This window comes from Lepeophtheirus salmonis, chromosome 9 (genome assembly GCF_016086655.4).
Source record: "Lepeophtheirus salmonis chromosome 9, UVic_Lsal_1.4, whole genome shotgun sequence".
Lineage (NCBI taxonomy): Eukaryota > Metazoa > Arthropoda > Copepoda > Siphonostomatoida > Caligidae > Lepeophtheirus > Lepeophtheirus salmonis.
In genome coordinates, this window is record NC_052139.2 from 16,740,482 (window position 1) to 16,766,086 (window position 25,605).

The 25,605-nt window shown below is 32.6% G+C and overlaps 8 protein-coding genes and 1 long non-coding RNA gene across 11 annotated transcripts; 4 read left to right on the forward strand and 5 right to left on the reverse strand.

The window, feature by feature from the left end:
• Window positions 1–3,071: 3,071 nt before the first annotated feature.
• LOC121124504 (uncharacterized) lies at window positions 3,072–4,288 on the forward strand. 2 transcript variants are annotated; one of them, XM_040719670.2, is made up of 2 exons: window positions 3,072–3,360; window positions 3,425–4,288. In XM_040719670.2, the coding sequence occupies exons 1-2, from the start codon at window positions 3,318–3,320 to the stop codon at window positions 4,147–4,149; spliced, it is 768 nt and encodes a 255-aa protein (XP_040575604.1). In that variant the 5' UTR covers window positions 3,072–3,317; the 3' UTR covers window positions 4,150–4,288. The 2 variants fall into 2 exon arrangements, with proteins under 2 accessions (XP_040575604.1, XP_071747223.1); XM_071891122.1 differs by having other exon boundaries at window positions 3,074–3,355.
• A 1,374-nt stretch (window positions 4,289–5,662) lies between these two features.
• LOC121124266 (transcriptional regulator protein Pur-beta) lies at window positions 5,663–7,536 on the forward strand. Its single transcript, XM_040719422.2, has 3 exons — window positions 5,663–5,875; window positions 5,951–6,576; window positions 6,649–7,536. Exons 2-3 carry the CDS (start codon window positions 6,196–6,198, stop codon window positions 7,042–7,044), a joined length of 777 nt encoding a protein of 258 aa, XP_040575356.1. The 5' UTR covers window positions 5,663–5,875; window positions 5,951–6,195; the 3' UTR covers window positions 7,045–7,536.
• Window positions 7,537–7,538: 2 nt separating this feature from the next.
• On the reverse strand, window positions 7,539–10,227 carry LOC121124263 (stomatin-like protein 1). Its single transcript, XM_040719418.2, has 2 exons — window positions 8,564–10,227; window positions 7,539–8,502 (listed from the first exon to the last, which is right to left on the reverse strand). Exons 1-2 carry the CDS (start codon window positions 8,919–8,921, stop codon window positions 7,610–7,612), a joined length of 1,251 nt encoding a protein of 416 aa, XP_040575352.1. The 5' UTR covers window positions 8,922–10,227; the 3' UTR covers window positions 7,539–7,609.
• A 60-nt stretch (window positions 10,228–10,287) lies between these two features.
• Window positions 10,288–12,362, forward strand: HtrA2 (HTRA2-related serine protease). The gene is made up of 2 exons (XM_040719419.2): window positions 10,288–10,913; window positions 11,596–12,362. The coding sequence occupies exons 1-2, from the start codon at window positions 10,406–10,408 to the stop codon at window positions 12,231–12,233; spliced, it is 1,146 nt and encodes a 381-aa protein (XP_040575353.1). The 5' UTR covers window positions 10,288–10,405; the 3' UTR covers window positions 12,234–12,362.
• On the reverse strand, window positions 12,294–13,081 carry LOC121124267 (cyclic pyranopterin monophosphate synthase). Its single transcript, XM_040719423.2, has one exon. The coding sequence runs from the start codon at window positions 12,939–12,941 to the stop codon at window positions 12,378–12,380; it is 564 nt and encodes a 187-aa protein (XP_040575357.1). The 5' UTR covers window positions 12,942–13,081; the 3' UTR covers window positions 12,294–12,377.
• Window positions 13,082–13,152: 71 nt separating this feature from the next.
• Window positions 13,153–14,889, reverse strand: LOC121124261 (putative deoxyribonuclease TATDN2). Of its 2 annotated transcripts, none has more exons than XM_040719417.2 (5): window positions 14,409–14,889; window positions 13,957–14,346; window positions 13,683–13,898; window positions 13,457–13,625; window positions 13,153–13,392 (listed from the first exon to the last, which is right to left on the reverse strand). In XM_040719417.2, exons 1-5 carry the CDS (start codon window positions 14,754–14,756, stop codon window positions 13,268–13,270), a joined length of 1,248 nt encoding a protein of 415 aa, XP_040575351.1. In that variant the 5' UTR covers window positions 14,757–14,889; the 3' UTR covers window positions 13,153–13,267. The 2 variants fall into 2 exon arrangements, with proteins under 2 accessions (XP_040575351.1, XP_040575349.1); XM_040719415.2 differs by having other exon boundaries at window positions 13,153–13,395.
• A 51-nt stretch (window positions 14,890–14,940) lies between these two features.
• Window positions 14,941–15,920, reverse strand: LOC121124269 (vesicle transport protein SFT2A). The gene is made up of 2 exons (XM_040719424.2): window positions 15,484–15,920; window positions 14,941–15,414 (listed from the first exon to the last, which is right to left on the reverse strand). Exons 1-2 carry the CDS (start codon window positions 15,735–15,737, stop codon window positions 15,141–15,143), a joined length of 528 nt encoding a protein of 175 aa, XP_040575358.1. The 5' UTR covers window positions 15,738–15,920; the 3' UTR covers window positions 14,941–15,140.
• A 201-nt stretch (window positions 15,921–16,121) lies between these two features.
• Window positions 16,122–18,076, forward strand: LOC121124265 (N(G),N(G)-dimethylarginine dimethylaminohydrolase 1). Its single transcript, XM_040719421.2, has 5 exons — window positions 16,122–16,660; window positions 16,750–16,941; window positions 16,999–17,199; window positions 17,249–17,461; window positions 17,519–18,076. The coding sequence occupies exons 1-5, from the start codon at window positions 16,604–16,606 to the stop codon at window positions 17,654–17,656; spliced, it is 801 nt and encodes a 266-aa protein (XP_040575355.1). The 5' UTR covers window positions 16,122–16,603; the 3' UTR covers window positions 17,657–18,076.
• A 950-nt stretch (window positions 18,077–19,026) lies between these two features.
• LOC139906319 (uncharacterized) lies at window positions 19,027–20,160 on the reverse strand. The gene is made up of 3 exons (XR_011781759.1): window positions 19,995–20,160; window positions 19,802–19,940; window positions 19,027–19,739 (listed from the first exon to the last, which is right to left on the reverse strand). It is a non-coding gene; the product is annotated as an uncharacterized lncRNA (long non-coding RNA).
• Between the last annotated feature and the right edge of the window lie 5,445 nt (window positions 20,161–25,605).

The window sequence follows — 25,605 nt, forward strand, 5'->3', positions numbered from 1 at the left end:
ATTTCTCTCTCTTACATAATAGCAATTAATTGGAGTATTTCTCATTTGCTAATTGTCCATAACTCATTCCAAAGTTTGGAACGAGCCTAAACTATTGTATATTTTATAATGTGATCAATAACATAATTATTGATCAAAAGTTCAAAAGTTGATGTTTTATCTGTAATTTGTTACGCCTTGAAAATGATTATGGACTTAGAAATCAGATGAACTTGATTGAGGTGGTTCGACATATTCTTCATCTGCTTCCAATTCGAAATCATCACCTTCTGAATTGGAGTACGATGTGGACACAAGAAAATGTCCTATTTCTTCTATAGATATTTTTTTCCTCGGACAATAAAAGGTGGAAACAGAATGGTTAGTTCAGGAAAATATATGTGATATTTATACAAGGAAAGTACAAGATTCCTTTCTCGAGTAGTTCATTCATGTCTGAACTTGCTTGAGCTTGTTCATACACAACTGTAGAGCAAAAAGATTATTTGAAATGATTGGATATCAAATATGATACCCACGTCTGTTTAGGTAGTGTTCACTATATCAACCAAACGATTACTCATTTTGAATTTTGTTTTTTGTGGTTAATATAATTTATGAAAATTCAAGAAATTCTGAACAAAAACAATCAAGAAGTTTCTCAAAATATTTCAATGAATTGAAATAGGTATCAACAATGATAACCTCGTCGTTCTAGTGTTAAATAATAATAACAACAGTTGAAGAACAGAAAATTCATTTTTTTAGATAACCAATTCCAAATAAGCAGGCCAGCTAAAAAATACACAAGATTTACATCACTAACAATAACACTATGAAATTGCATTTTTGCCCACCTACTAAAATCCACATTTAATATTGTTACTGTGATGTTTACCTCAATGCAATTTAAGATTTATACAACTCTTCGTCACCAAAACTCCACGAAGGTAAACGATTAAATGGGAGGCACAGAATGGAGAGGAATTATTGTAGACGGGAAATTAATATGAGCGTACAGTTTCTTTGTTATATGGTAAATGACGTCTAAATATAGAATATGTAAAAGGGAGAATCAAGGATAAGAAAGAAGAACGTACATTGGTGATTGAAACCAGTAAATTTTACTACGAATGTACATGACTAAAATAAGGGGTGTTTAAATAAAAAAGGTTTAATATAATTAATTGTAAAAATATGCAAATATAATATTTATTTAAGATATAAATTTGTTGATTAGCTGACTTAATCTGTAATTAATACTAATCCAATACATTAGATATGAAACATATTTATTTATATTGCCTCTAAAATATTAATTACTTATTACAATTAGTCAAATAATCGAATTATTTAGATTTAATTTCGGAACATTTTGTCACGGAACCTTATATCTCTTAACATGATGTTAAGAAATTATTGATATGTTATATCAATGTATGTATGTCCACAAATAAAAACGCATAACTAGAGTATTTAATTCACAAACAGAAACAGATACAAACTTGAGACATAAAATAAAAGTTGTTTAAAATTATAAGTTACGTACTAAAGGCCATGTTAAATTCTGATCTGAGCAGATTCCTAGGCTCTGGAGAACGACTTTGTTTTTTCGCTAATAAGTTGATTTTTTTTCATAAAACGAGATCGATTCACCGTGTCTCAAAGTTTTTTTTATGGTGTAGGTTGTACAGACGAAAAGGGACCAAAAAAAATTAAAATCCAAAAATCGGAAACGGGAGAACGTACATAAATTAAATGCAAATTAAAAAAAAGGAATTATGAAGAGGATTAGCGATGTCTTAGTAAAGGATTGGAAAAATATTGGATTTTTTGGAAAAAACTTTCAAAAATCCATAGTTATTAACATAATTTTTTTTTTTTTAAATTTGAACGATTAAATATTTTGGAAAAAAAATTGAAAAATTAGATTTTCTACTAAATAGCAAAAGTTCATCAATTTGCGGGAGGACACAACAGCCGCTCCAACCCGCTCCCTGTAGACGCCCCTGTGTTACTGGCATAAGAATAATTAAGGTGGAAACTTGAAGTCACGTAGTATCAGTTTTGAATCCTCAGGATTATATTTGGGGGAGAGGGTGCTTGGTTTTTTTGAATTTTTGGCAAACATTTCAAAGATAAAAATTTTTTGTTCACCCCAAAGATTGATCAAATGACCAAATCAATAATTTTTTCTTGTCAAGAGAAATATTATTTCATTTTGAGAGGGTTCATCCCCTCCAGCTCACCTCCTGCGGATGCCCCTATATATCCATCGAATTTTATAAAAATTTTAAATATTGAGGGATTATTTATTTCCAATGATAAATACGACTGCTCCTTTAAATGTGAAGTAAGAGCTAAATATGTAAGAATTTACTATATGCAAGAGGATTTCTGAATGCCTAAATATGTTCAAATTACACCTTCACTTCATTCATAATTGATTTAGATGTAATCTGGAAAAGAAGTTGTACATAGCTATCTATCCAATAATATAAAAAGAATGCATAATGGTATTTGCATGGAAGTTTGATCCCTTCAGCAATATTGAATCATTTTTGATTTTTTATCTTATTTCATTAACAGTTTCTCTAAGGACCGGTTGTCCAACTCTATTTGAATTTGATGTCGACACTCCAGATACTGAGATTATATACTTTTGTCTTAAACATTTTCACCTTTAAGCCATTTTTCCTCAAGGATATTTCGCCTTAAATTAATAATGATAGAATTATGCCCAATACATACTATCGAAAATTCACTATGTGGTGAGTTTGAACCAGACACAAAATAGTTAATAAAATAATAAAAGTAAAAAACAGGACGACGATTCGAACGGAAGAAGTGCTATTTACTTGTCCGTTATTAATTATTATTAGACCTTAAAAAGACATCTAGCGTGGAGTAAAAAGATAAGAATAAGACAATGAATCTACTCTTTAAGGTAACAGGAGCGAAACGCGCCTGTTTTATAGCTCCGTATAGAACATCAAAATCTTAGATGAAGAAAGTAGTTGTAAATATAAAATAATAAATGCATTTTTGTCTCTTTATTTTCTATATTAGCGAGCGCTATCATATTATCGCGTTTCTTTACAGGCGACTTTTATTAGTATGGCTGAAAAGGCAATCTATCTTCTCACTACGACCATGAAATTCTTCCTGGAGACATTATTGCAGTTGATTTAAAGTCCTAAATATGAGTGGTGCAGAGTTAAAATATTCCGATACAAAATGGGATTTTAAAAAGAAGCTTTTGATCAAATTAGTGGAAAAGCAACCTATTCTTTGGAAACGAAAATTTAATCATGTGAGAAATAGAAAAACAGTCATGGATGTATGGGGAGCCGTCGCTAGAGAACTTCATTGGGATGTTAAGTGATTTATTTGAATTTGTAGTGAATGGATGGCGTTGATTTATTATTTATTCTTATTCATATAGTTGGTTTCGTGAAAAGAAAATGGAAGAATATGTTGGATACTCATCGTCGAGAGGTCTACAAACAAAAGGTAGAAAAACGCAATGGGCCTATAAAATGGAAATTCTCTAAGGAAATGGAATTTGTTTCTGATCAATATATTTTTACGTCAAAAAAGGAGAAACCCTCTCCTAGGTCGATACATAATCCCTTAGAAATTGTGGATGCATTTAATGTTTTTAATTATAAAAAGCATGATCCCCTTGAATCGGATGAACAATCTGGATCTCCTTCCCATTTCCCGAATGAGCAATCTGGATCTCATTTCCATCATTCGGATGAACAACCTTCATCTCCTTTCCATCTCTCAAATGAACAATCTGCGCCTTCTCTCCATCTCAGGAATGAGCAATCTGCATCTCCTCACCATGTCATGCCTAAAGTTGAGCATGATGTCTTTGTGGACATTAACTCCGATAGTTACGAAGAATCAGATTTAACTAATTACAACAGAAGGTATATCACTGACAAAATTGTAACAAAACTCCGAGAAGTAAAGTCTCTCACAGAAGATCTAGAATTATCTTACTTCAATGAAACAGGAGATGAGGATATGCAGTTTCTAAAAAGTTTACATTCCTCTCTCAGCTCCATTCCCTATCCTGCCAAATTGCTCGTGAGAACTAAAATACAAGAAATTGTATACGACTTTACGAAGAGTCATGAACAAGAAAATATATGTTTTTGATTGTTAAATATATTTATAGATTATATTAATATACGATTTGTTATGAATTATAAATAGCCAAAGTTTATAGCTAGACGTTCAACACTCGTCGAATAATAACTAATAGTAAATCATTATTGATAAAATATGTTCGAGACGGGTTATATTTGTTTACTTATTTTTGCGGGAAGCCTTTCCTGTAAGCTGCTATTTTAGTGTATAATAAAGGACGTTGTTTTCTCGACTCTATGCAACCTTGCACATAGTTTAATGTTTGAGTTTGTAACAAATTTTTGACATTGATCAACATTACTTAATAGCATTCATGAGAGCGAATTTGTATTGACTTATATAGTAGGAGTTAAACAAATGAGGGATGCAAAAAAATTGAAAAAAGAATGCACGAGAGGTGTTCATACTTAAAAAATTTTTTAATAATTTTTCTATCATAATAGAGTGTTTTCACTGACTTCATCTTAAAGGATCGAAGAGGATATTTTTATTACATAAAATAGACAAATTTCTAATCAATCTTGATGAAACTTTATCACATGACTTTATAAAAAAAAAAAAAATTAACAATTGCATTGAATACTACCTATCTTGAGATAAGCAGTTATATTGGAATAAAATCAAATTAATATATACTAAACATCCCTAAAAATGATTGATTCCTCGGTTAGATGAAATAATTGTAATACTATAATGTTTACTTATACTTAATAAGTGCAACTCCATCTAACCAATTAAGGGAACATTAAAAAAAAAATATTTATTTGTTGCTGCTATTTTGACATCTAATAGTTTCAGATCAATATTAATGAAAAAAAGGTTTTCATTCTTATATAACTCGGTAAATCTCAAAGAACACCATTTTAATATATGATTAAAAATGACACTACTTAATAGCCTAAATGCAAATGTAATGTTTATAACAATCGTAATTATCGTAGTATGTCCTCTTTCTAGCTTTAGTAGTATATACATTCGCGACCTTAGATGTTGGCACATAGCTGGTCGACGACAACACGCAAGAACTTGGCTTCGACTCCATTTCACATTCAATCATATCCAGTTCTCGTGGGGGTTTTGTTTTTAGAATACGATCCACGATCCGGTTCCTTGCTCTTTGTGAAATCAAAAAAATTATTTATGCTGCTCACTAAAGTCACGCTGACCCCGGGTGGTTATTCACATGAGTATTTGAGAATGGGTAGTTCAGACACATTTTTAGGGTTCATTTTGAATATTTATTCACCTATAACGAATTTAAAGTGGTATCCTTTCATAATATTATGTAAAAAGATGTATTCAAATATATTTATATATATGAAATAGCCGATATTTTTATTAATTTTTTAAAATAAGATTACATAAGTACATGATTTTTTTTTTTTTTTGGGGGAGGGGGGTCACTTACAGGCCTCCAAAATGGCAGATAATAATTGTAAAAAATAGGTATGTGAAGATTGTCCAAATCCTCGTGAGCATACATTTGATATATATATATATATGTTGGTAATCTGCAATTTTGAAAATACAGACGTATTAGCGAGTAAGGAGCACTATCCTTTATTTTTTAATCTTTTTCAGTAGATATTATGTTGTCTATCAAAGTTGCCAGAATATATTTTTATTTTTGATTTACAATCATTAGGATTTAGACCATTTTATAATATTTGATTTTTATCAACAATGCTCTATGATGAAGAGATTGCGTGTCTATGGATAAAAAATCCCTTAAGAGGTATACAAATATTATATCGTTTTAAATTATTATACCTAAAGAGACTCCTCCCCTTTCTTTCCTTTTCTTCTCTAGCTTCACTCTGCGTTCTTAGTTATTGTCTATTGAGTTATTGTACCTAGCAGACTGTCTATTACTATTAGTATTACTACTACACTACTAGGCTGATACAGCTAGCTAACTGGTAGTAAGCAGAGGTGGTGCTGCTGTTGTGTGTCGTAGTATATGAAAAAGAGGGGTTTTTCTTTCTTTCTTGTTCAATCTTTCCGTTCGGGGTTTCAATAATTTGGGGTATTCAATACTAAACTATTTGGATCAGGATGTCTGGGAGTGAGACGGGATCAGAGGAGATTGGTTTGCAGCACAGGGGTGGATCCGAATCCTTTCATTCCGGAGGTCGTCGCGCAGATGAAGGCGTCGTGGCAACACGTGCTGTCTGTATCGAGAACAAGAGATTTTACATGGACGTGAAGGAAAATGCTCGAGGACGCTTCATCAAAATCTCGGAACTCTCTCCCGAGGGTCGACGAAATCAAATCGTGTTGGCCATGCCCATTGCTGCACATTTTCAACGTGTTCTCAAACACATGATCTCGGAGTATGCGTATCTTGAACCACTCAACACGGAGCGACTCATTCTTGGAGAACTCTCCTCAGAAGTAATTCACTCCGATGAAAAACGCTACCGTGTGGATCTCAAAGTATGGGAATCAATATCATTATATAATATGAACAAGGATGTTATTATTATTTCTTTCTTATTCCCTCAATAGGAGAATGCACGAGGCCGCTTCCTCAAAGTATCCGAAACGTTCGTTCAGGGAAAGTCCCGTTTTCAAATTGCAATTCCTGCAGACGGAATGGCGGAGTTTGATGAGCATCTGAGTGATCTTATTGAAGAACATGGGGATCTAGATGAACAAACCGTAGAAGTGGCACATCAACAGGCCCCTCTACCCTCCACTACATCTAGTTCGAGTCGCGCAATTTCCATTGATAACAAAACCTATACCTTCGATTGTCGCAAAAATCCACATGGAGGTAGATACATTGCCATCTGCGAATTTCGAGGTATCTTCAAAAGTAACATTCAAATCCCTGAGTCTGGTTGGGATTCCTTCAGAGAAGTCTTAAATGAATATGCCCAAGAGTGTCAAGAAACTCAATAAGCCCCCTTCTATCTCACTCTCTGTTTCTATATATAAATATCTCTATACTTTTTTTTCTTCAGTTCCCAAAAAAAATGATTCTAATTATACATTTTACACTAAGATAAGTTTTTGAATATCGAATCAACGCGTTAATAAGACGGATGAAACGGAAATATAGTTATGAATCATTCTTCCATTCTTATTTCTAGTTAGTCTTGAGATTTATCTTAACAAAAATATATATATGCAGTCTTGTATTACTATACTATTTGTTTATTTACAAATGGAATATTTTGTAATTTGTAGCTTTTCCTCGCTGGATGGGTTGTTCAAGTGAAGGGATTCGCTCTATCTAATGAAATTTTTGTATGCACGAGTGGTCTTTATAATATTAAAGGTTGTACTTATGCAATTAATTGATTTGATTTTTTTTTCGATACCAGAGTATATTTATGATATTTCTCCCTATATCTTACTTTTCCGCGATCAATAAATACATTAAAACACGGACCTTCATAAAGATTTATCATTATTGTATCATTAGTTTAACGAATAATTTAATGTATAAATGAAACCTAAACTTTCAGATACTGAACATCGCACCGGTTTTATGTCCACGCTTGGATAGTTTGTCAAACAGCATGAGCTTTCGGACGTCTCCGGATGCAGAAATCCTTCCAGTGAGATATGCTTGAAGTGGAGCTAATGTACCCTCAAGTATGGAGCTCAAATCCGGGCTTGATAGTGAAACACTTACATCTGGGCTCTTTCCTGAGTCGTTGGTTGTTTTTATAACCTTTGAGGTTGGATTTATCTCCAACCAATATTTATCTGTACCAGATTCTGTTTCTGATATTTCCAATTCGTATAATCCACACGCGTCCTGTTCCATAGTGGATCCAAATTCTGTTTGTAATATGATGTCTAAACATTTCCCCCAATTGCAAAGCATGGGTGCATCTGAACTAGGTTTGTCAGGACCAACATAGCCCAATGTCATGCCACCTCCTGATATGCTTTCAGGAAGACCTTGTGGTTGAACTATGCCTGGTCCTAGCTGTACATGGTTAACTCCTTGGGGCATAGCTCCAGAGCTTAACATTTGGAGCATACTCATATTTGAAAATTGTGGTTGTTGGGGTTGAGAAGGTGCGAGCATTCCTCCGCCCATTATTTGAGTATTTCCTTCAGGCGTTTCTAACCCATGGGAAGCACGAACAAATTCCTCAGGAGTAGGATATTTTGATTCCCCTTTCATTCCCAAACCTTTTAAAATACTTCCCATCGCCGTAGAACTACCATTGTCAGGAGACTTAAGGATTTTAGGTTCAGAAAGTGTAACGGCCTGGATATCTATTCCCCATTTACGAACTTGATCATTTACATCATCTTGGATTTCCCCTGCAGGAATTCTTTTGTCTCTTTCTAATTGTTGAACTGTTTTCTTCACCAATGTTTTGATCAACAAAGTTTTACCTATGAAGTCAAAACTTGAAATAATCAAAAAAAAAAAAAAAAAGAGGACGAATCTACAAACCGAGAGATCTTAAAATTTCTTGATGATCCGCAACCTCACTTATCATTGTAACAACATCCACAATGGTGTATTGAATCTCAGCTCCCATTTCCACAATACCTCCATCTGCAGTTATAAATTGCTGAGGTGGAACAGCAAATGCTGATGCTCGAACGTCAACTTTTTTTGTCCGATCCATCCATGGAAATACAATGACTCGCCCTGGGCCTTTTACCCCAAGCATTTTCCCCAAACGAAAAATTACAATGCGATCGTTCTCTCCCATTTTCTTGACAAGGATCCAGTAAGAAACTGGTGCAGTCAATATGAAAAAACGTAGCTTAAAAATGTGAGTACCATGGACGCAAAGATAAGCCATCGATCAGGCTGAATGCCTGCATCTCGAGTCGTAACATGACCCATGTTAAGCATCACAGTCCCTCCATTACCATCAGCATATCGCCAGTTAGAAGAGTATGAGTTAATTGAATCATATTTTCCTTTTGGATTGGCGCAATTGGGATCGTCAAAGGTAAATGCGGATTTAAAATTAAAAGCAGGCTCAGAGTTGTACTCATCAGGAACAGAGGAGAGTCTCGAGTATTTTATGGAATGATGGGATGAAGACATGATGAATGACTTATTCACTGAATCCACTCATTTATTTAACTATATATATTTATTTGTATACTAAACGAAAAACAACATTATTTATAATGAGTAATTTTGCAATGTTTAGTTTCTTGGGATTAAATTTATCTGGTAAGAGAGATGGAACACCTCTTATGGAAAAGAAAGTTAGGGTATTGATTTTCAAACTTCTACACAAAGAAAGCTCTTTCACCATTTTCTACTTTTATTATATAAGATGTAGATATTCTTTTAGATATCTTATCATTATATTATTACAACACAATTTGTACACCATGAATATCCTTGTCATTTGAGTAAGACATTAAAATATCCGTGTGGTTGATCACGTAAAAATATTTCCCAATAATTCCTCAACATTTTTGAAACTCGTTATGCAATTAAGTTAAATAAATAATGTATCTTTTAATAGAACTAACAGCCTTGAATATATTTATATTAATGAAAAGTTTATTTTACATAGATTATGGCTTGTTACTTATATTATCCGCCTTACAATATAAAGAAGTTAATGTGAGTGTTATTAGTAACTGATAAGACAGTAGTGTTGCTATAATCATTATTAGGGGCCATATTTCTTAATATATACATTATCTATCTTTAAGCTGCGATATACTACTAATTTAATATATAATTAATATTGCGGAAATCCTTGTTGCATATGCAATTAAGATAATTTTTTTAGATATATTACATAACTTTTATTAATTTCTGTAGTACGGCGTTAAAAAAGTAAGTAACATAGGCTAAAGTTAAATTTATAAATGAGCTGTTCATCCAAGCTACGAGCTAATACTATTTGAAGGCCACAGCACCAACTCCAATCACGCAACTTGTCTAGAAAACATCAATTTCGATGAGGAATTCCTGTTTGTAAATAATTTCATATGAACTTTGTACAATCATAAGGTATATCAATGTATAGTTGGTAATTCGAACGAACAATAAAGTAAATAAATGTAATAATTAAATGATTCTATGATGAATAAATTGTCACTTTTACAATATATATATTTATTAATATGGTTTTGAAACGGTTATTTCTCCTCAGTTCGAACCGAATATTGTTATTATTATTCATGTAAATATAAACAAATCAAATACGTCATTTTTATTTTAGATGAAATAATATTAATAAATAATTATAAATTAATATCCATTGTCAAAGCTTATTATTAGCGGTTAATTATTACATGATTATTGTGTTGAAGTATGCGATACTTTTGGAATAGGATTCTCCGTCAGAGCCAACAAACTTTATCCTATGCAAGCTCATCAAAACCCGGCTTTGTAGCAAAAACAGTCGCAGCCCTCGGATTTGGCACCGCCCTCTATTTATTTCCGAAGCCGGAGCTTTTGGCTGCAGATCCTATTTTTTCTGGAAGTCATGGGGGAGGAAGCGGCGGCTCAATTAGTCGCAGGGAGCGATTCAATTTTATAGCCGATACCGTCAAAGACATTTACCCGTCCTTAGTATTTATAGAAGTCCAGGGATCGAACCGATATGACCCCAGATCTGGCTCCAATGGCTCAGGTTTCGTAATCTCGTCTGATGGCCTTATCTTAACAAATGCTCACGTCGTCCTTCATCCCAGATCGCATCTCAATGTTCGGTTGCAGGATGGAAGAACTTTCAAAGGGGTTGTTGAGGCTGTAGATACAGACTCAGATTTGGCTACCGTCCGCATCCCTTGCAAGGATTGTATTTGTCTTCCTCTAGGTAATTATTTACTAAAAAGTCTGCGTAAGCAAATTCTACCGTTTCTTAAGATTTAAATCAAGCTCATCCCGAACAACATGAACAAAGTATCATCAGGATTTTGTATTATAATTATACCTTATAATAGCAATAATTATTTTTCAAAATGCCTCCTTCATGCAGATACCGTGTGCTTGGTTTCATTTATAGGGGGAACATCTTCAACTGAATAGGCCAGATACTTATGATTATGGTCCACCGTCCAGTTCTTCTTGTCGGATAACATCAGAACAGTGGACCATTTATTTTTTTTCAACCAATTGATCAGCTTATTGTACCTGATCACCCTGTTTTTTGCTGAAAGAAGTTGTCATTTTCTAGTTACATACATAAGAACGAGCCCCCAGTTTCTTGACTGCATTCCTGATAGTCCCCTCGCTGACGATGAGGTCCTTGACAGAGGGATGGGCCCGGGAAAGATCTGCAATCTGTTGCCTTCATTTTTAGTTTGTTGACGTATCCCCACCAAATATACGGCCTATAAAATCTGATAAATTACGAAACAATTTATTTTCGATGACCCATCATCGATTCCAAGTAATAATTGCTCAATAGACCTCTAATTGGTATGGTACGATTTGCTTTCACACACTGTTATACGAATATATTGGTCACACTAATGAACAGATATAATTTTTTATAGGCAATTCCTCTGAAGTTAGACCTGGAGAATTCGTTATTGCTTTGGGTTCACCCTTAACTCTATCAAATACTGTTACAACAGGTGTCGTCTCGTCAGTAGCTCGACAAAAATCCGAGCTTGGACTTGTAGGCCGAAGTGTTTCCGAATATATTCAAACAGATGCTGCAATTACATTTGGTAATTCAGGAGGTCCACTTGTTAACTTGGATGGTGAGGCCATAGGAATTAATTCAATGAAAGTTGCGCCAGGGATTTCTTTTGCTATCCCGATCGATAATGCAAAAAAGTTTTTGGAGAATGCGAGTAAGAGGCGAAAGCCCATGAATCGAAGACGAAAATTTTTAGGAATTACAATTGTTGGACTAACACCTCATATCATTGATGAGCTAAGGGCTAGGATGGAGATTGATAATAGTGTTATAAATGGTATTTTAATTTTTAAACTAATTCGAGGATCACCTGCGGATGAAGCAGGGTTACTTCCCGGGGATATTATTGTACAAATAAATGGTGTCCCTCTTTCAAGCACAAAAGAGTTTTATCAAATTCTTGAAGATCCAGATGTTTCGAAATTAGTCATGCGTATATGGAGAAATAAGCGAATGATCTCTCTTGTGGCATATCCACAGCAAACTTAAATGGTGTTCATCTCTTTAATCCAAGGCGATATTGTTATATAAGAATCTATTTTTGATATGTTACTTGTTATACTTAGCTTTATTAATTCATTATCAAAAATAATAGTATATAAATATTTTTTACTACAACTTCGTCTTGTAATTTCAATGTGTACTTTTAACATTACGCTTCCCTCCAGTCTTCTCCAAGAGTCTTATATCTTGTATAACTATCTTATGAGTCACGGACTTTGACATATCGTACAATGCTAAAGCAGCTATTGTTGCCCCAGATAAAGCCTCCATTTCAACTCCGGTTTTACCACTGCAAGTGGCACTACAAACAATATTAACGGCTGTTTTATCACTATCAAGACTTAACTCTATGCCTATATGAGCTAATTGAATCGGATGGCAAAGGGGTATCAGATCACTCGTTCTCTTGGCACCCATGATCCCTGCCAATCGACTTACTGTGAGCGCATCTCCTTTCTTTAATTGATTCTCTTTGAGTAATTTAAAAACTTTAGGGCCTACAACAACAACGGCTTGTGCAGAAGCCTTCCTCTCTGTTATCGACTTATCTGTAATGTCCACCATGGACGATTTCCCTGTCGAATCAATATGGGTCAAGCCAGAAGGAGGTTCATGATTAGATGTGGATAATAAATGTCTTTGATTTTTGAAGAAGAAAGACATCAAATGATGAGAACGCAAGGCCTTTGCCATCGTAGCAGGGAGTCGATACAGTCGACTGTACAATTTCTTATCTATCAGCTTTTATTCATCACAAAGAGAGAAAAAATGTATGTAAACTTCTACTACATTTTAAACGTTCAGTTTGTTTTGAAAATCAACTTGAAGATAATATTAGGAATAATATGTGACCACAGACTGAAAACGACGTATTTTCAGAATCGGACAAATGGAATGCATTCAATTATTGAACAAAGATTTTGATTATGTATATTTTTACATATTAATTGAGCAACTATAAAATAAACATAGCCAATGTAGAAAAACAAAATGTGTACAATAATCTCTAAATTAAAACTTCAGATGTCATCTTCCTCATCATTTAAATCCGATTCTTCATCCGATGAATGAAAATACGAAAAAACATATTCTTCAGGATACATGGTTTGACATCCAACACTTTTAAATTCTATTTGATTAACGCCTGCTAAATATAAATATATTAAAACCCCGATAATGAAACAACAATATGTTTAACAAAATACTACCTATTGGCTCTTCATGTTCAGATAGACGATACACTTTTTCAACATTCTTCTTCACAGCAAGTATAAACTCATTGAGGCTCTCATTTTTTCTCAACTCCACAATTTTTTCAGCTACGTGAATGACAAGCATAGGGTAGGAAACATGATGGGTACTCTTCCATTTAACAACCTGAAATTGAATAAAAATTTGATCCAACAAGAGTGTTAAAAATATGATATAGATTACATGGTACGGATAAAAATAAGGAGCATCCGTTTCTAAGACGATTCGATCCAACGGTAATTGTTGCACTAACTCATGAACTTGTTTCATTTCGGGTTTTGTAACAATATTTGTTATTCCAATCATTGATTCAGGAAATTCCTCCAACCACTTCTTCGTAACTTCCCAGGAATTTATCATAGAATGTCGATGAATATTGTAATTTGATGGAATGTTCGCCTATTCCACAATAAATATAAACTTAGATGTAATTCAAAAGGATAAACTGTGTTGATACCCTTTTTAAAACTTCAATTGTTTCTTGTTCAGCATCACGGATATGCAGCACGATGGGCTTGTTATATTTCTTAGCTAACAAAAGTTGTTCATAAAATACGGCTATTTGTACATCATGTGGAGAAGTACTTTTTCCATATACATCTGCAAAGTCTAGTCCTATTTCTCCTAATGCCACAACTCTTTTAGTCTGAATAAGTTTCTCAAGTTTAGCCAGGTGAGAATCATTAAAAGCACTAGCGAATCTGGGATGACATCCAAAAGTAAAATATATCCTCGGATCTTTCATTAATTCGTCAAAAAGAGGGATACTGCCATTATAATCCCCCCAAGACGAGGGATCGCAAAAATTATTTATGATACCTCCCATGTATTCCCTTCCAAAATCTCCCTAAATCAAATATGTAAAGAAGATTCGATATACCCTATTTTTGATTATTATTTAAATTTTACCTTGGGATATTTATAGCAATATTCCTTATAAGATCTCAAATTCAACTTATCTAAAAGAAAGTCGTAGTGACAATGAGAGTCATACAAAATCCCAGGATCAATTCGAGAACGTTTTCTTTCAAGGAGGAAATGTTGTTTGTTTGAGATGACGACCGCTTTCTTACAAGGATTAGACTCATTATCGTGACTTCCAGAGATTTTCACAATAGAATGTAGAATCTTGGGCGAATTTTCAATAAGAGTCATGCTATTCCCATTTAACGAAGTGTGTGAAAATGCTTTGGTCAAATCTGACGATTCATCGTCAGGAGCATGGAAAATCTCAGCATTTTGGGGCCAAAACGACATCGTACAACTTAGAGCTACGTCAAAAGTTTTAAATATTTTTTTTTTTAAATATGGAACTATAAAAATAAAAACGGAAATAACAGCTCAGCAGGTTGGAAATCCTTGCCGTTACACCTCGTGGCCCTGTTTGCGGTAATCCCAATTAAGTAATATATATATATTATAGTTATGTAATGTTATCATCTTTAGTATATATAATTATATATTTAATATAATATCAATAATTTATAATGTATAAAATTTTTTGCTAAGAATCCAACAAGAAATTGATCCTCATAACACATTAATAAAACAATCCTAGAGGCTCTTTAATAAGTAGACAAATATTTTTTTATAAAAAATAATGCATAAAGTAGTGTACAAAATATCATGTTAGAATGATTTCTATCCTAGGAGTCCATTGAAACACTTGAGGACGGCATCTCTTGCAAAAGGAATGTAGGAAATGGAGTACCAAATCATGGCAAGATACTGAATAATACAAAAGAGAATGGTAAGTCCTTTTTTGTGAAAGGCTAGTGCGGATAGAAGTGTCAGGAGTAAAGTTACAAGCATTATGACAGTAGCAAATGCTCTAGTGGGTGCAAACATGTTTTTGATTTGTTTGAGGGGTCCCATGAGGAAGCAGGTACTGAGTAAAGAGATGATATTACCTATACTATAGGATACAAAAATGAATTTATTCATCAATACATTCAGCGAGGTATATCAACCAAAAAATACATACCTATAGAGTACAGCAAATTTGATAAGTCCACCATTGAGAGCAAGCGTGATTGTGCTAAGAATCGAGATAAAACATCCAATGGCAAAACACACCACAAAACCCTTGAGCCTCGTTTTCCATGATAAAGTTGAGGAATCCAAGGCCTGAGCAACAAATCCCCTCTCTGCTTCATCCCCATTCCCAGCTTCTATATTATCCTCTTCATTCACAAAGTTTCCTCGAGAAGGGCCTAAAAATTGCTTTAGTTTGTCCATGATTTGATTTATGAACGTTTTAATAAATAATCATATGCGGACTGGACGGCTCCAGGATCTTTATATGATCAATCTGCAAGGACGAGGAGAGTATTGAATGTAGGCGAGGCGGTAACAACTGTAAGATTCGTTGTAAGGCGAGAGAGAGAGAAATGGGATGAAACAGTTCACACTTCACAGCTGTCTTATTTCATGACAAGCTACATAACATGAATTAATAATTCGACTACACAAGAATCACCTATGTTTTTTACTCATCGTCCATCGCTATCATCATGCATGAGGAAAAAATAGTCCATTAGTCCTTACTGTATATTTTATATAATCATTATTAATTAATAACATAAATACGCCCCTTTTGGATTGAATTTCATTTATCAGTTTACTAATGTCTGTGAAATAAATTCACCTAGGGTAAAGCTACTATTATATATTATTAGAGACTACTTTGAATTTTGTAGAATAAATAAACAGTAACTTCATTATTAGATCGAAATTCAAATCCATTTGCTTCTATAAAATACAATGACCCAGAAAAAATCATTAATTAATGCTTGTTGAGGAGCCCAAGACGAGCCATATGTGAATATGAATAACGTTTACTACTAGTAGAGCTAGAAGTAGGCGCAACAAGCTGACTTGCCCAATAATAATGTTTTATAGGCACTTTAAGGAAGGGAACGTAAGATGATGACGTCACTCCAATCTGCGCTGCTTCGTAACATTATTAATTTTATTATTATTTATATTAAATATTTCATTTTCTTTTAAAATAAAAATATCTACTGCTCAATTTTTCAAGTCTTCCTGTCAATCTTGCTTTAAAAGCTATGTGATGAAGAAGTGGATCCCTTCCTTCCAAAAGGATGTATACTCATGCCATTATATCACGTGTGCCACATGTATTTGCCAAGGAGAAAAAGGTAATGACGAATCTAATCTCGTATTAATTCATAATTATCCATGTATTATTTTTTAAAACTTAATTATATTTTCCCTTGTTACTACGTAGACAGACCTTGTCTCCGCTAGAGACGAACAAAAGTCTCTTATCGATGCCGTTCGAAATCTTGGAGTTGATGTCCTTGAATTGCCCCCTGAAGAATGTTCGTCCAATTCTATTTATGTAAGAGATTTAGCAATTGTACTAAATGGAGTAGCTCTCATGTGCCGTCCAAGTCGTGACTCTTCTCGTGATGTGGAGGTGGATTTAAAACAATCATAGAACTTCACACCAACTTATTTATATATATTTTTTTAGCTCAAGACAATCAAATCGGTATTACGAAAAGAGTTGGACCAAATTATTGTTGAGATGAAGTCCCCCAAGGGTCTTTTAAACGGCTCTGATGTCTTATTTACTGGGAAAGAGTTCTTTGTTGGAACCACGGGCTCTACTAATACAGAAGGTGCATTAGCAGTCGCTAATACCTGGCCGGAATATCCATGTACTGCTATCAAAGTAAGTGTCCCAGGAATTTATTCGATTTTTTGAACTTTTTAAATATTAGGTGGATACACCGGAGGCTCACCTACGAGACTTTATATGCATGGGAGGACCAGATCTAATCATGGTGAACAATAACAAGGAATCTCAATGTCTATTAAAACGTATTGAGAGGGAATCCATTCATAAATATTCTGTCCTATCACTTCCAGATACCCCTGACTGCTTATATATTAATGGAACATTAATCCATTCCTCCACTCTTAAGATCAATGAGGTTTGTCTCTCATTATATAAGTATGTGTTTAATTATATAATATATTTGACTTTTTAGATCCTCTCTACTAAAACAAATTTTTCACGAACACCCATTTGTAGTGCGCATTTGGCACCCTCTTCCACCTCGACTTCTGCTGCGTTATCATCCATTGTAATTCTTATTAAGAAGAGTAAATATATACAGAAGCTCTGAGTCTGGTTTCTGTATCCTTCCCAGTGATCATATTTTTCTACAAATTTTATTATTGGTAACAAATAACCTTCTATTATATTTATACTAGTCAATTGATATATTGTTATGAAAAAAAAAAATAATGCTAGAAACTGTTATACATCATTATGAAGAGATATTATAGGCTTGTTATTCATGAACCATTCATTTATATTTAATTTTTTTGGTAGTGCTATGTGCAATAACTGATATAAAGCATATCAAAATGTTATACGATATACATGTTAATTACATATAATTATGTTAATTTAATTGTTAAGCATAGAAATTCATGATTTTTTCTAATAATATTTAATTTTGTATATTGATATTAATTCGATTCCTTTAAGCTGTAATGAATCTTTTTTTCAAAAATATAATCTCTGTTGTATTCAAGTCTAATTTTTGTTTTTATTTTATATTTAGCTTGTGAATTCATATATATTTGGGCTGTCAACATAAAATCAATCTTGAACAAAAAAAAACAAAAAAAGAGAAAATCCCAATTTATTTTTTTACTTTATATATACATGCAAGCCAATATTTCATAGATATATATAAGTTAATTATAGGTTTTGTATTAAAGTTAGTAGAATGAGTTAAGATACCTATAATTTTCGCCATAGTTGTGAACTTTTATGTGATTTAAGAGACTTACCTTAGCCCCGATATGCCCTTTCAGATATAATGTATCAATTTATTGTTCTATTATTCCGACGATTAATTTAGCAACTTGGAATGAAATTTGTGGGACGCTCAAAGAGTTAATTACAAAAATTATTGATAGAAATTTACAATTCATCGCAGAATATAAATATAATTGAGACTTAATTTTGCAGAAATCTTTATAGCTTGCTTTTTTGTTGACGGTCCATATAGTATATCTCAAATAGCACCTAAATATTTCCCCAAATACACATTTTAAGACATACACCAATTTAAGACAGAGCTCACTAATTGTTTTATTTCATTTATCAATGTTTTTATGTTTACAAAGTTTTTCTTTGTTTTTATTAACACGTTAGGCATAAAGATATCCAACGCATTTGGCCTTGGACAACCCGTGGGTCGGGATGTATTATAGGTATAGTTGATAATATTGTAGAGAAAAACGCGTGCAAGGAGGAGGGGAAAAAAAAGACATCTGGTGTCATTATCATCTGCCTGCTTTATTATGATTTTTGAGGGTATAACGAATGTATATATTAGCAAAATGTTTAATGAAGATATACTACGTATAATTGACTTCGACGTTTTTATCCGTTACAGTAGATTTGAAAACGTCACACTCCATGAAATTGTAATTCATTATGAACCTTATTCTCAGAATAATAGCTAATGAAACGACAAAGTAGAGTATTTGAAATATATTTGAAGCTCAAAGTTTAAAAAAGAAGGCTTTAATTAAATATAATCCACATACTAAAAAATAAACCATTAAACATTTAATTTAAATATACAAAATTAAACAATTAAAATCATATAACTATTAATAATAATAAATTATAAATACAGAATATTGAAATAATAGATTGATCCAGATAATTTTTTCTTGTTCTAACATCGGAAGTCAGTTAAATATGCCATAACTTTAGGTTGCAATACACAAGCGAGACGTGGAGTTTAATCAAAAAGATAATCACCCCTCTTCTTCATGTGGAAGTTGCTATATACAATTGTGCACAGGATAGATATATCTCTACCGATGAGATCCAACTAATTATTAATAATAAAGTAAATGTCAAAATCATAAAATTAGACAATAAATATATTAATAAAAAAATGTTAGAAATAAATTAATCGTAAAGATTTAGAGCAAAAGCTAATTATGTAGTAATGTCCGGCGATATTACTCCCTATTAAGAGCATCAAAAAAGATTTTCCCCCGTTATTTAGGTATGCTTATATAACAACATACTATTATCATGAAGAATATACACAATTGTTATTTATAATGCAACACCCAATGTAACTACCCTCGTTGTTGTGACCATTTAAACAGTTGTTTTGCCTTTTATGAGTTTTCTGAACACCACTTCTTGGAGCCCATCAACCATAGCTAAGCCTTGAGTGATAAAAAAGTAATATTTATTCACTATGTAATATTGGAAAACCTAATTATCATACCCAAGTCTTAAGCGAAGTAAGTAGTCTCAGACAAACTAGTTGCAAACCATCCAAAGCTACTACCCCTGTTGTTGTGACCATTTAAGCAGTTGTTTTTACTATTTAATGAGTTGTGTATCATAATTCTTGATATGTTTAGCTAAAATAGAATCATATTTTATGGTTACATTTAAAAAAAAGATTGAATACTTACTGTTAGATAGTACAAAATTCAGAGTTTCATTTCGATATTCGTAAATACTTTTTACTGATAACTTGATCGTCATTTGGTGTGGATGACTCAAAACATTTTTATATGTATTTCTATAAATGACATCAGTACCAACATCCTCTATTAATTTAATGATGGCTCCTCGGGAAGGGATTTAGGTTTACTAGATGATTAGCAATGTGTATTCATCATTAAAGTCTGACTTGATTTTCATCATTAGATTTTTTAGAAATATCCATTCTCTTGATATGAGATGAGAATAATGAGTGGCGTGTAATTCTAGATAGGAGACCAAAGGCACATTTATTTCGACAAATCTGACAAACCATCTGTTTCTCATCGGGTAAGTAATTCCCAAATTCCTGGGCCTCCATTTTCAGAAATCCAGACAGAAGGCGACGTTATTTTAGGCATTTTATGCAGTTCTCTATCGACTATCACCATCTAATATTATATTAATATTGAATAATAAAGCGGGAATGATGATGTTCTTGATTGATAGAAGAAGATGTATATTATTTAATCAATGATGCCATAAGTATTTCTTCTCTTCTGCTCGCACGCTTTTCTATTCTTACCAAAATTATCACCCTTAATTATAGGATATTAGAAGGGGTTCTTGGTGCTTAGAAAAACGGAGGCGGCGGAGTTTAAACTGCCTAGTGGCCCAGCACTTCACCTGTACAACTTGAGGGCTGGTTTGTATTTGGGGACATTGGAAGGGTTCCTAGATGCTCAGGGAAGCGGTGGCAGATAAATTTAACTTGACTTGGAGCACAGCCTTTCATCACACAACCCGTGGGCCAAGGGTTTATTATATCATATTAGAAGGGTTATATCCTGAAATGATCATTCAATAGTTTTATCGTCCGAATATAATCTAAATTGCAACAAAATTGCACACGATAATATTATCTTGCATTGAAATTATTCATAATCATATTGCTTCACAATGATATTACCCACAACGATATTACCCCAACTTCTTGGTCCGCAACCTTTTGACCACAATCATTTTACCGGACACCATACTTTAAGTTGATATCGAACTTGAAATTGAATAAAGCGTTTTCATGTAACGTCAGTATTCTTGATATCGACCATTTTGGGAACGTAAAAAACCAAGTATTTAATAATAAAAACCATTTTTTATTAATATTAAGGAAAATGTTGAAGTATTGGATATCAAAATGAGATCACTTAACAAAAGAATTATATCTTACTATAAATCACGAGTCTCTCCTCCCAGGCCCTAGTTTTATTATCTGACCCTAAAATATATTAGAAATATGTTATTATTAAAGCTGTGTTGTTTTGTCAAATAAATCACTGTTTTGAGATTAGAAAAGGAAAACAGTTTGTAGAATTTCCCTATTTTCTTATTTATTCATTCTTTTTCGAATTATTGTTTTGCTAACATCTCCTCAAATAATCTGTCGTTCGCCGAATACCTTTTGAGTTTGTGCAATAAAATTAGTGAAATGCCGAAATAAATTGTAATAACTTATTATATCGTTATACAATCCAGGGAGCACTTTATCATGGACGTCTCGAGCACTTGGACAATAGCTTCAAGAGTTGGCTTGGAAGAAGTTCACGAATATCTTATTTTTTTAATAAAAATATATTAATATGGATTTTTGATACAGATTGTATGAGTAAAAGTCTATAAATATTTATTTATAATAGGACCATTAATAAGAATTCAAGACTTAATAAGCTGCAATATATATAGTTAGTCCGCTCAAAAAATCCTGAGCGCGCTCTCGCTCCCGTTCAGTTACTAATTTTGTGAGTGAACTCCTTTCCCGCTTGTTTTTTAAAGCAATGAGCGCGCTCTCACTCTCGCTCAATAAAAAATGAGCGACGCTGATTTTTTCGCTCGCATTTGAACTTGACATCTCTTTATGTAGCAAAGACATTTTTTACTTTAGGACTTGAATGGGTCACGCAACCTATTGAAAGTGTGTGCTGTTTTCTATAGTAACATTCAATACATAGAAATGAAGTGAAGAAAATATTATTCAGTTTATTTGGTCATCAATTAATTATATTTACAACTCACTAATCAGAATTGGAGACTCGGACAGGGGTTATATTTAACTCTTATTAAATTGGGACTTTGAACTCCAGGAAGACTCGATTTGGACTAGAAAAAATAAATTTCAGATTTGACTCAATATGAAAGACTCGTAACTCGACTAGAATTCGTCTTCAGATCGACAAGTTTCAGATTTTAATAAGACTCTAGGCTTGAAACTCACTAACTCACGTACCCAAAAACTAACGACTTGCCTTGGAGTCGTATTATATTGGACTTTACTTTTGAGACTTCACTCGAGCTTATCTCTTAATAATTCAAATTCTACTAGTGGTCGTAAAAATTACTTGTGAACAGGTTCGTTTACGAAATACTCGTAACATTGAATTTTTATTTCATACGTATAGAAATAATTCTACAAAAGAATGATCTCTGAGCTCTGTTTGCTCTTGAATTCCAATTATATGTATATATATATACATATTTGAAGATAAGTCCTTTTACTGACTGAAATAAAAAAATAATGCCCTTGTTTCATCATCGTTCATAATTTTGATACAAAGCTTTACAGGAAAGACTCAAGATAAATCCTTAACATCTTGTTGTTCATGTCGATAGTGGGAGCGCTTTATTCACTATTCTAATAAATTGATAAGGATCTTTTTAAATGCTGTTCTACATTATCAGAGATTAAAAGATGGTCAAAATACAGTATAACAATAAAAAATAATTACAAAATAAACAAAGTATTGATCAATAACAGCGGATACCTAAACTAAAAAAATGATAATATAGTCTTGTCCTAGATGAAGATATTAGTCGTTGGAGAAAATAACTAACACATGTTATTATCATATTATACTAATCTATTTATTATGTGTAACTCTGGATAGATACAATAAATATTATTAAGTAATAATCATTTTTATAGTAATTTAATTAAGGAGATGTAACTGATACTACAAGTATTATACCTGGTGCCTAATTTCTTGGGATGGCTCTTTTTTTTTTATTAAACATTACTTTTCCACGAAAATTTTTCCATAAAAACCATCCTCAGGTAGTTTGTAAACATAATTATAATATTAATATAATATTGTTTACTTGATTCAAAGCGAATATTCTCAGCATATTTTAATAATACTAAGTAAGAATTTTACGACAATAAAATTAATATTCAATTAATCGGAACAAAATTGTGGTTTATGAACAGTGAATGGATAATCACGATAATTAATGAATGAAAAGAATAAGTATACATTTAGTATTAAGTAATATAGGAATAGATTATATTAGTAACTACTAATAAGAGAATGAATATCACGTAGTTCTCGTAAAATACACACACTAGTTTTTAGCGTTCAAGTCCTGTAGTAATAGATGTCTGTTTATGTATGTATGTTACAAAAAATTTCAAATTCATTTTTTTTCCTTTTATACCTGTTTTATCACTGAATACAGATCAGGGGTAGGCAACCTATGGCACGCGCAAATTAGAACATATTCTTGTAGTTCGTGTGTATTTTTTACCATTATTGTTGATGACACACTCATTGAATAGCAATTGTCAATCCATGTCCCAAAGGTTCCTTACACATGTAATATATAATGGTAAAAAAAAAAGAAAAACATTTTGATACCAAAATCATTTCTCTAGCTTCAATATTAAGGAAGTTATGACCAATTTATCATCTTCATTTCACGCCTTTTTTTCGTAGTGTTAAATCTGTTAAAGTAATAACCGACATCAAAATCTATTAAAATAGGATATTTTAATAAAACAACACAACTTTTTTAAACATCGAGAGAATTAAATAAAATTTTCATGAATACAGTATTGTTGAAAAGATGATAATTTTAAATACCAGCAATGGAATTGTGTATACGAAATTCGAGTATATGAATATCTTCTCACGCTCTCCAGACAATTTATCACAGTTATTGAAAAAAAAAAAAGGAGAGGTTAAGAATTAAGACAAAGTACTTTCATATTGCGCAATAATAAAGATTGATGGTGCTAACGTCGGTTAGAAAATGACGCATGTCGTATAAACAGATTTCTTGAAATCCTTACAAAATAATAGAAAAGCAAATAGTTTAAAGTCCATTGTACTTTTTATTCGATCCGTTATACTAAATCTGTAATTTTGCAGGCTATCTTGAAATAATTTATTTTTTTAGCAAATGGTGTAATTAAACGAAGCCAGGGACTGAAAAAAAAAAAAAAAATAGGTTAGATTAAAGATTAAAAAATTATCTACATAAATGATGTAAAATTGATTTTCTCAATTTAAGTAATAAGCATCCAGTATTTCGACGGGGATCCTCGAAACACTTCTAGACTTCCACACACGCCTCCTACAAGGTGTTCCTTATTCGTAAATTGGCATTTTGTAAAATACCTACTTTATAATTGCAAATAAATTATGAAAATTTTCGTCTTTTAAACTTTGGCATCGATTTTTAAATATTTGACCACATTTTGAAAACACTCTCTCAACGGCCGCTGAGGAAGGAAGTGCTGTATTATTTTGTAGAAATATTTTTTGAATTTTTGGGAAAGATTTTTAAAAGATCTAAAATAGTGTCTTCTAAATTCCTATAATTTTCTACAATTTCAGCGGTGGTTTGATTTCTTTTGAATTTTTTCTTCCTTGAAAAAAAACTTGATATCGACTCATTTGCTACTAAATCCTCAGGATTGGCACAAAAAATCTCAGTTTGGACGAAAAGACCAACATAATCCACTAAGAATTTTTTCATATATTCTTGTAATTCTGGAGAATCACTAAATCATTCAAAATCTTTAAATAATGGATGAGTAGCTGTAGCTAACAAGTGGATCTTATCTTTAAAAATGTGCCCAAATCTTTCTTTCTATTCCAACTAATAAAGCCTCTACTAGAAACTTGAAAAATTTAAGATTGGTCTCCACAATTTCGAGTTTTTTCTTCACCGCTGAAAGTGAAGGTAAAATTTAGGCAAGAAACATATTTTTCTCACTTTGCAAGATATCTAGGGTAGCTGAAAAATCATTAAAACACAAAATGCATTCATTAATTAAGTCAATCTCTGCTTTGGCGAAATAAATCAATCCAAGATTGTCAGATAACTCATAAAGTTCATCACTAATTTTCTCAAGAGCTCTGGAAATGTCCAAAACACTATCAAATTTTCCATTCCACCTTGTCTCATTTGAGACTCTCTGAAGTTTCCCTACAATATCTTTAATAGTTTCAGCTGCAATAATACTACGAATTTACTTGTTCCAATGTGATTATCATTTTCCAAAATATTTCTTTAAACACAGGTTCTTTGAAAGCTTCGGGGGTTGGGCAAAATCTGTTTGTCTTACCAGCAGTCGGTACGATACATTAAATTGAAAATTATATCAATAGTGACGTCATAGGCTATGAGTGGTTGCGGGTTTTGTCAAAATCTGCCTGTCTTGCCCTGCACATCAGATTAAAAATTCTAGCAAGCCCGATTACTTGATAGTCTAACCTTGTTAACTTGTATCAACCTATGTAATTTGTGGAAAGAAGTGCATTC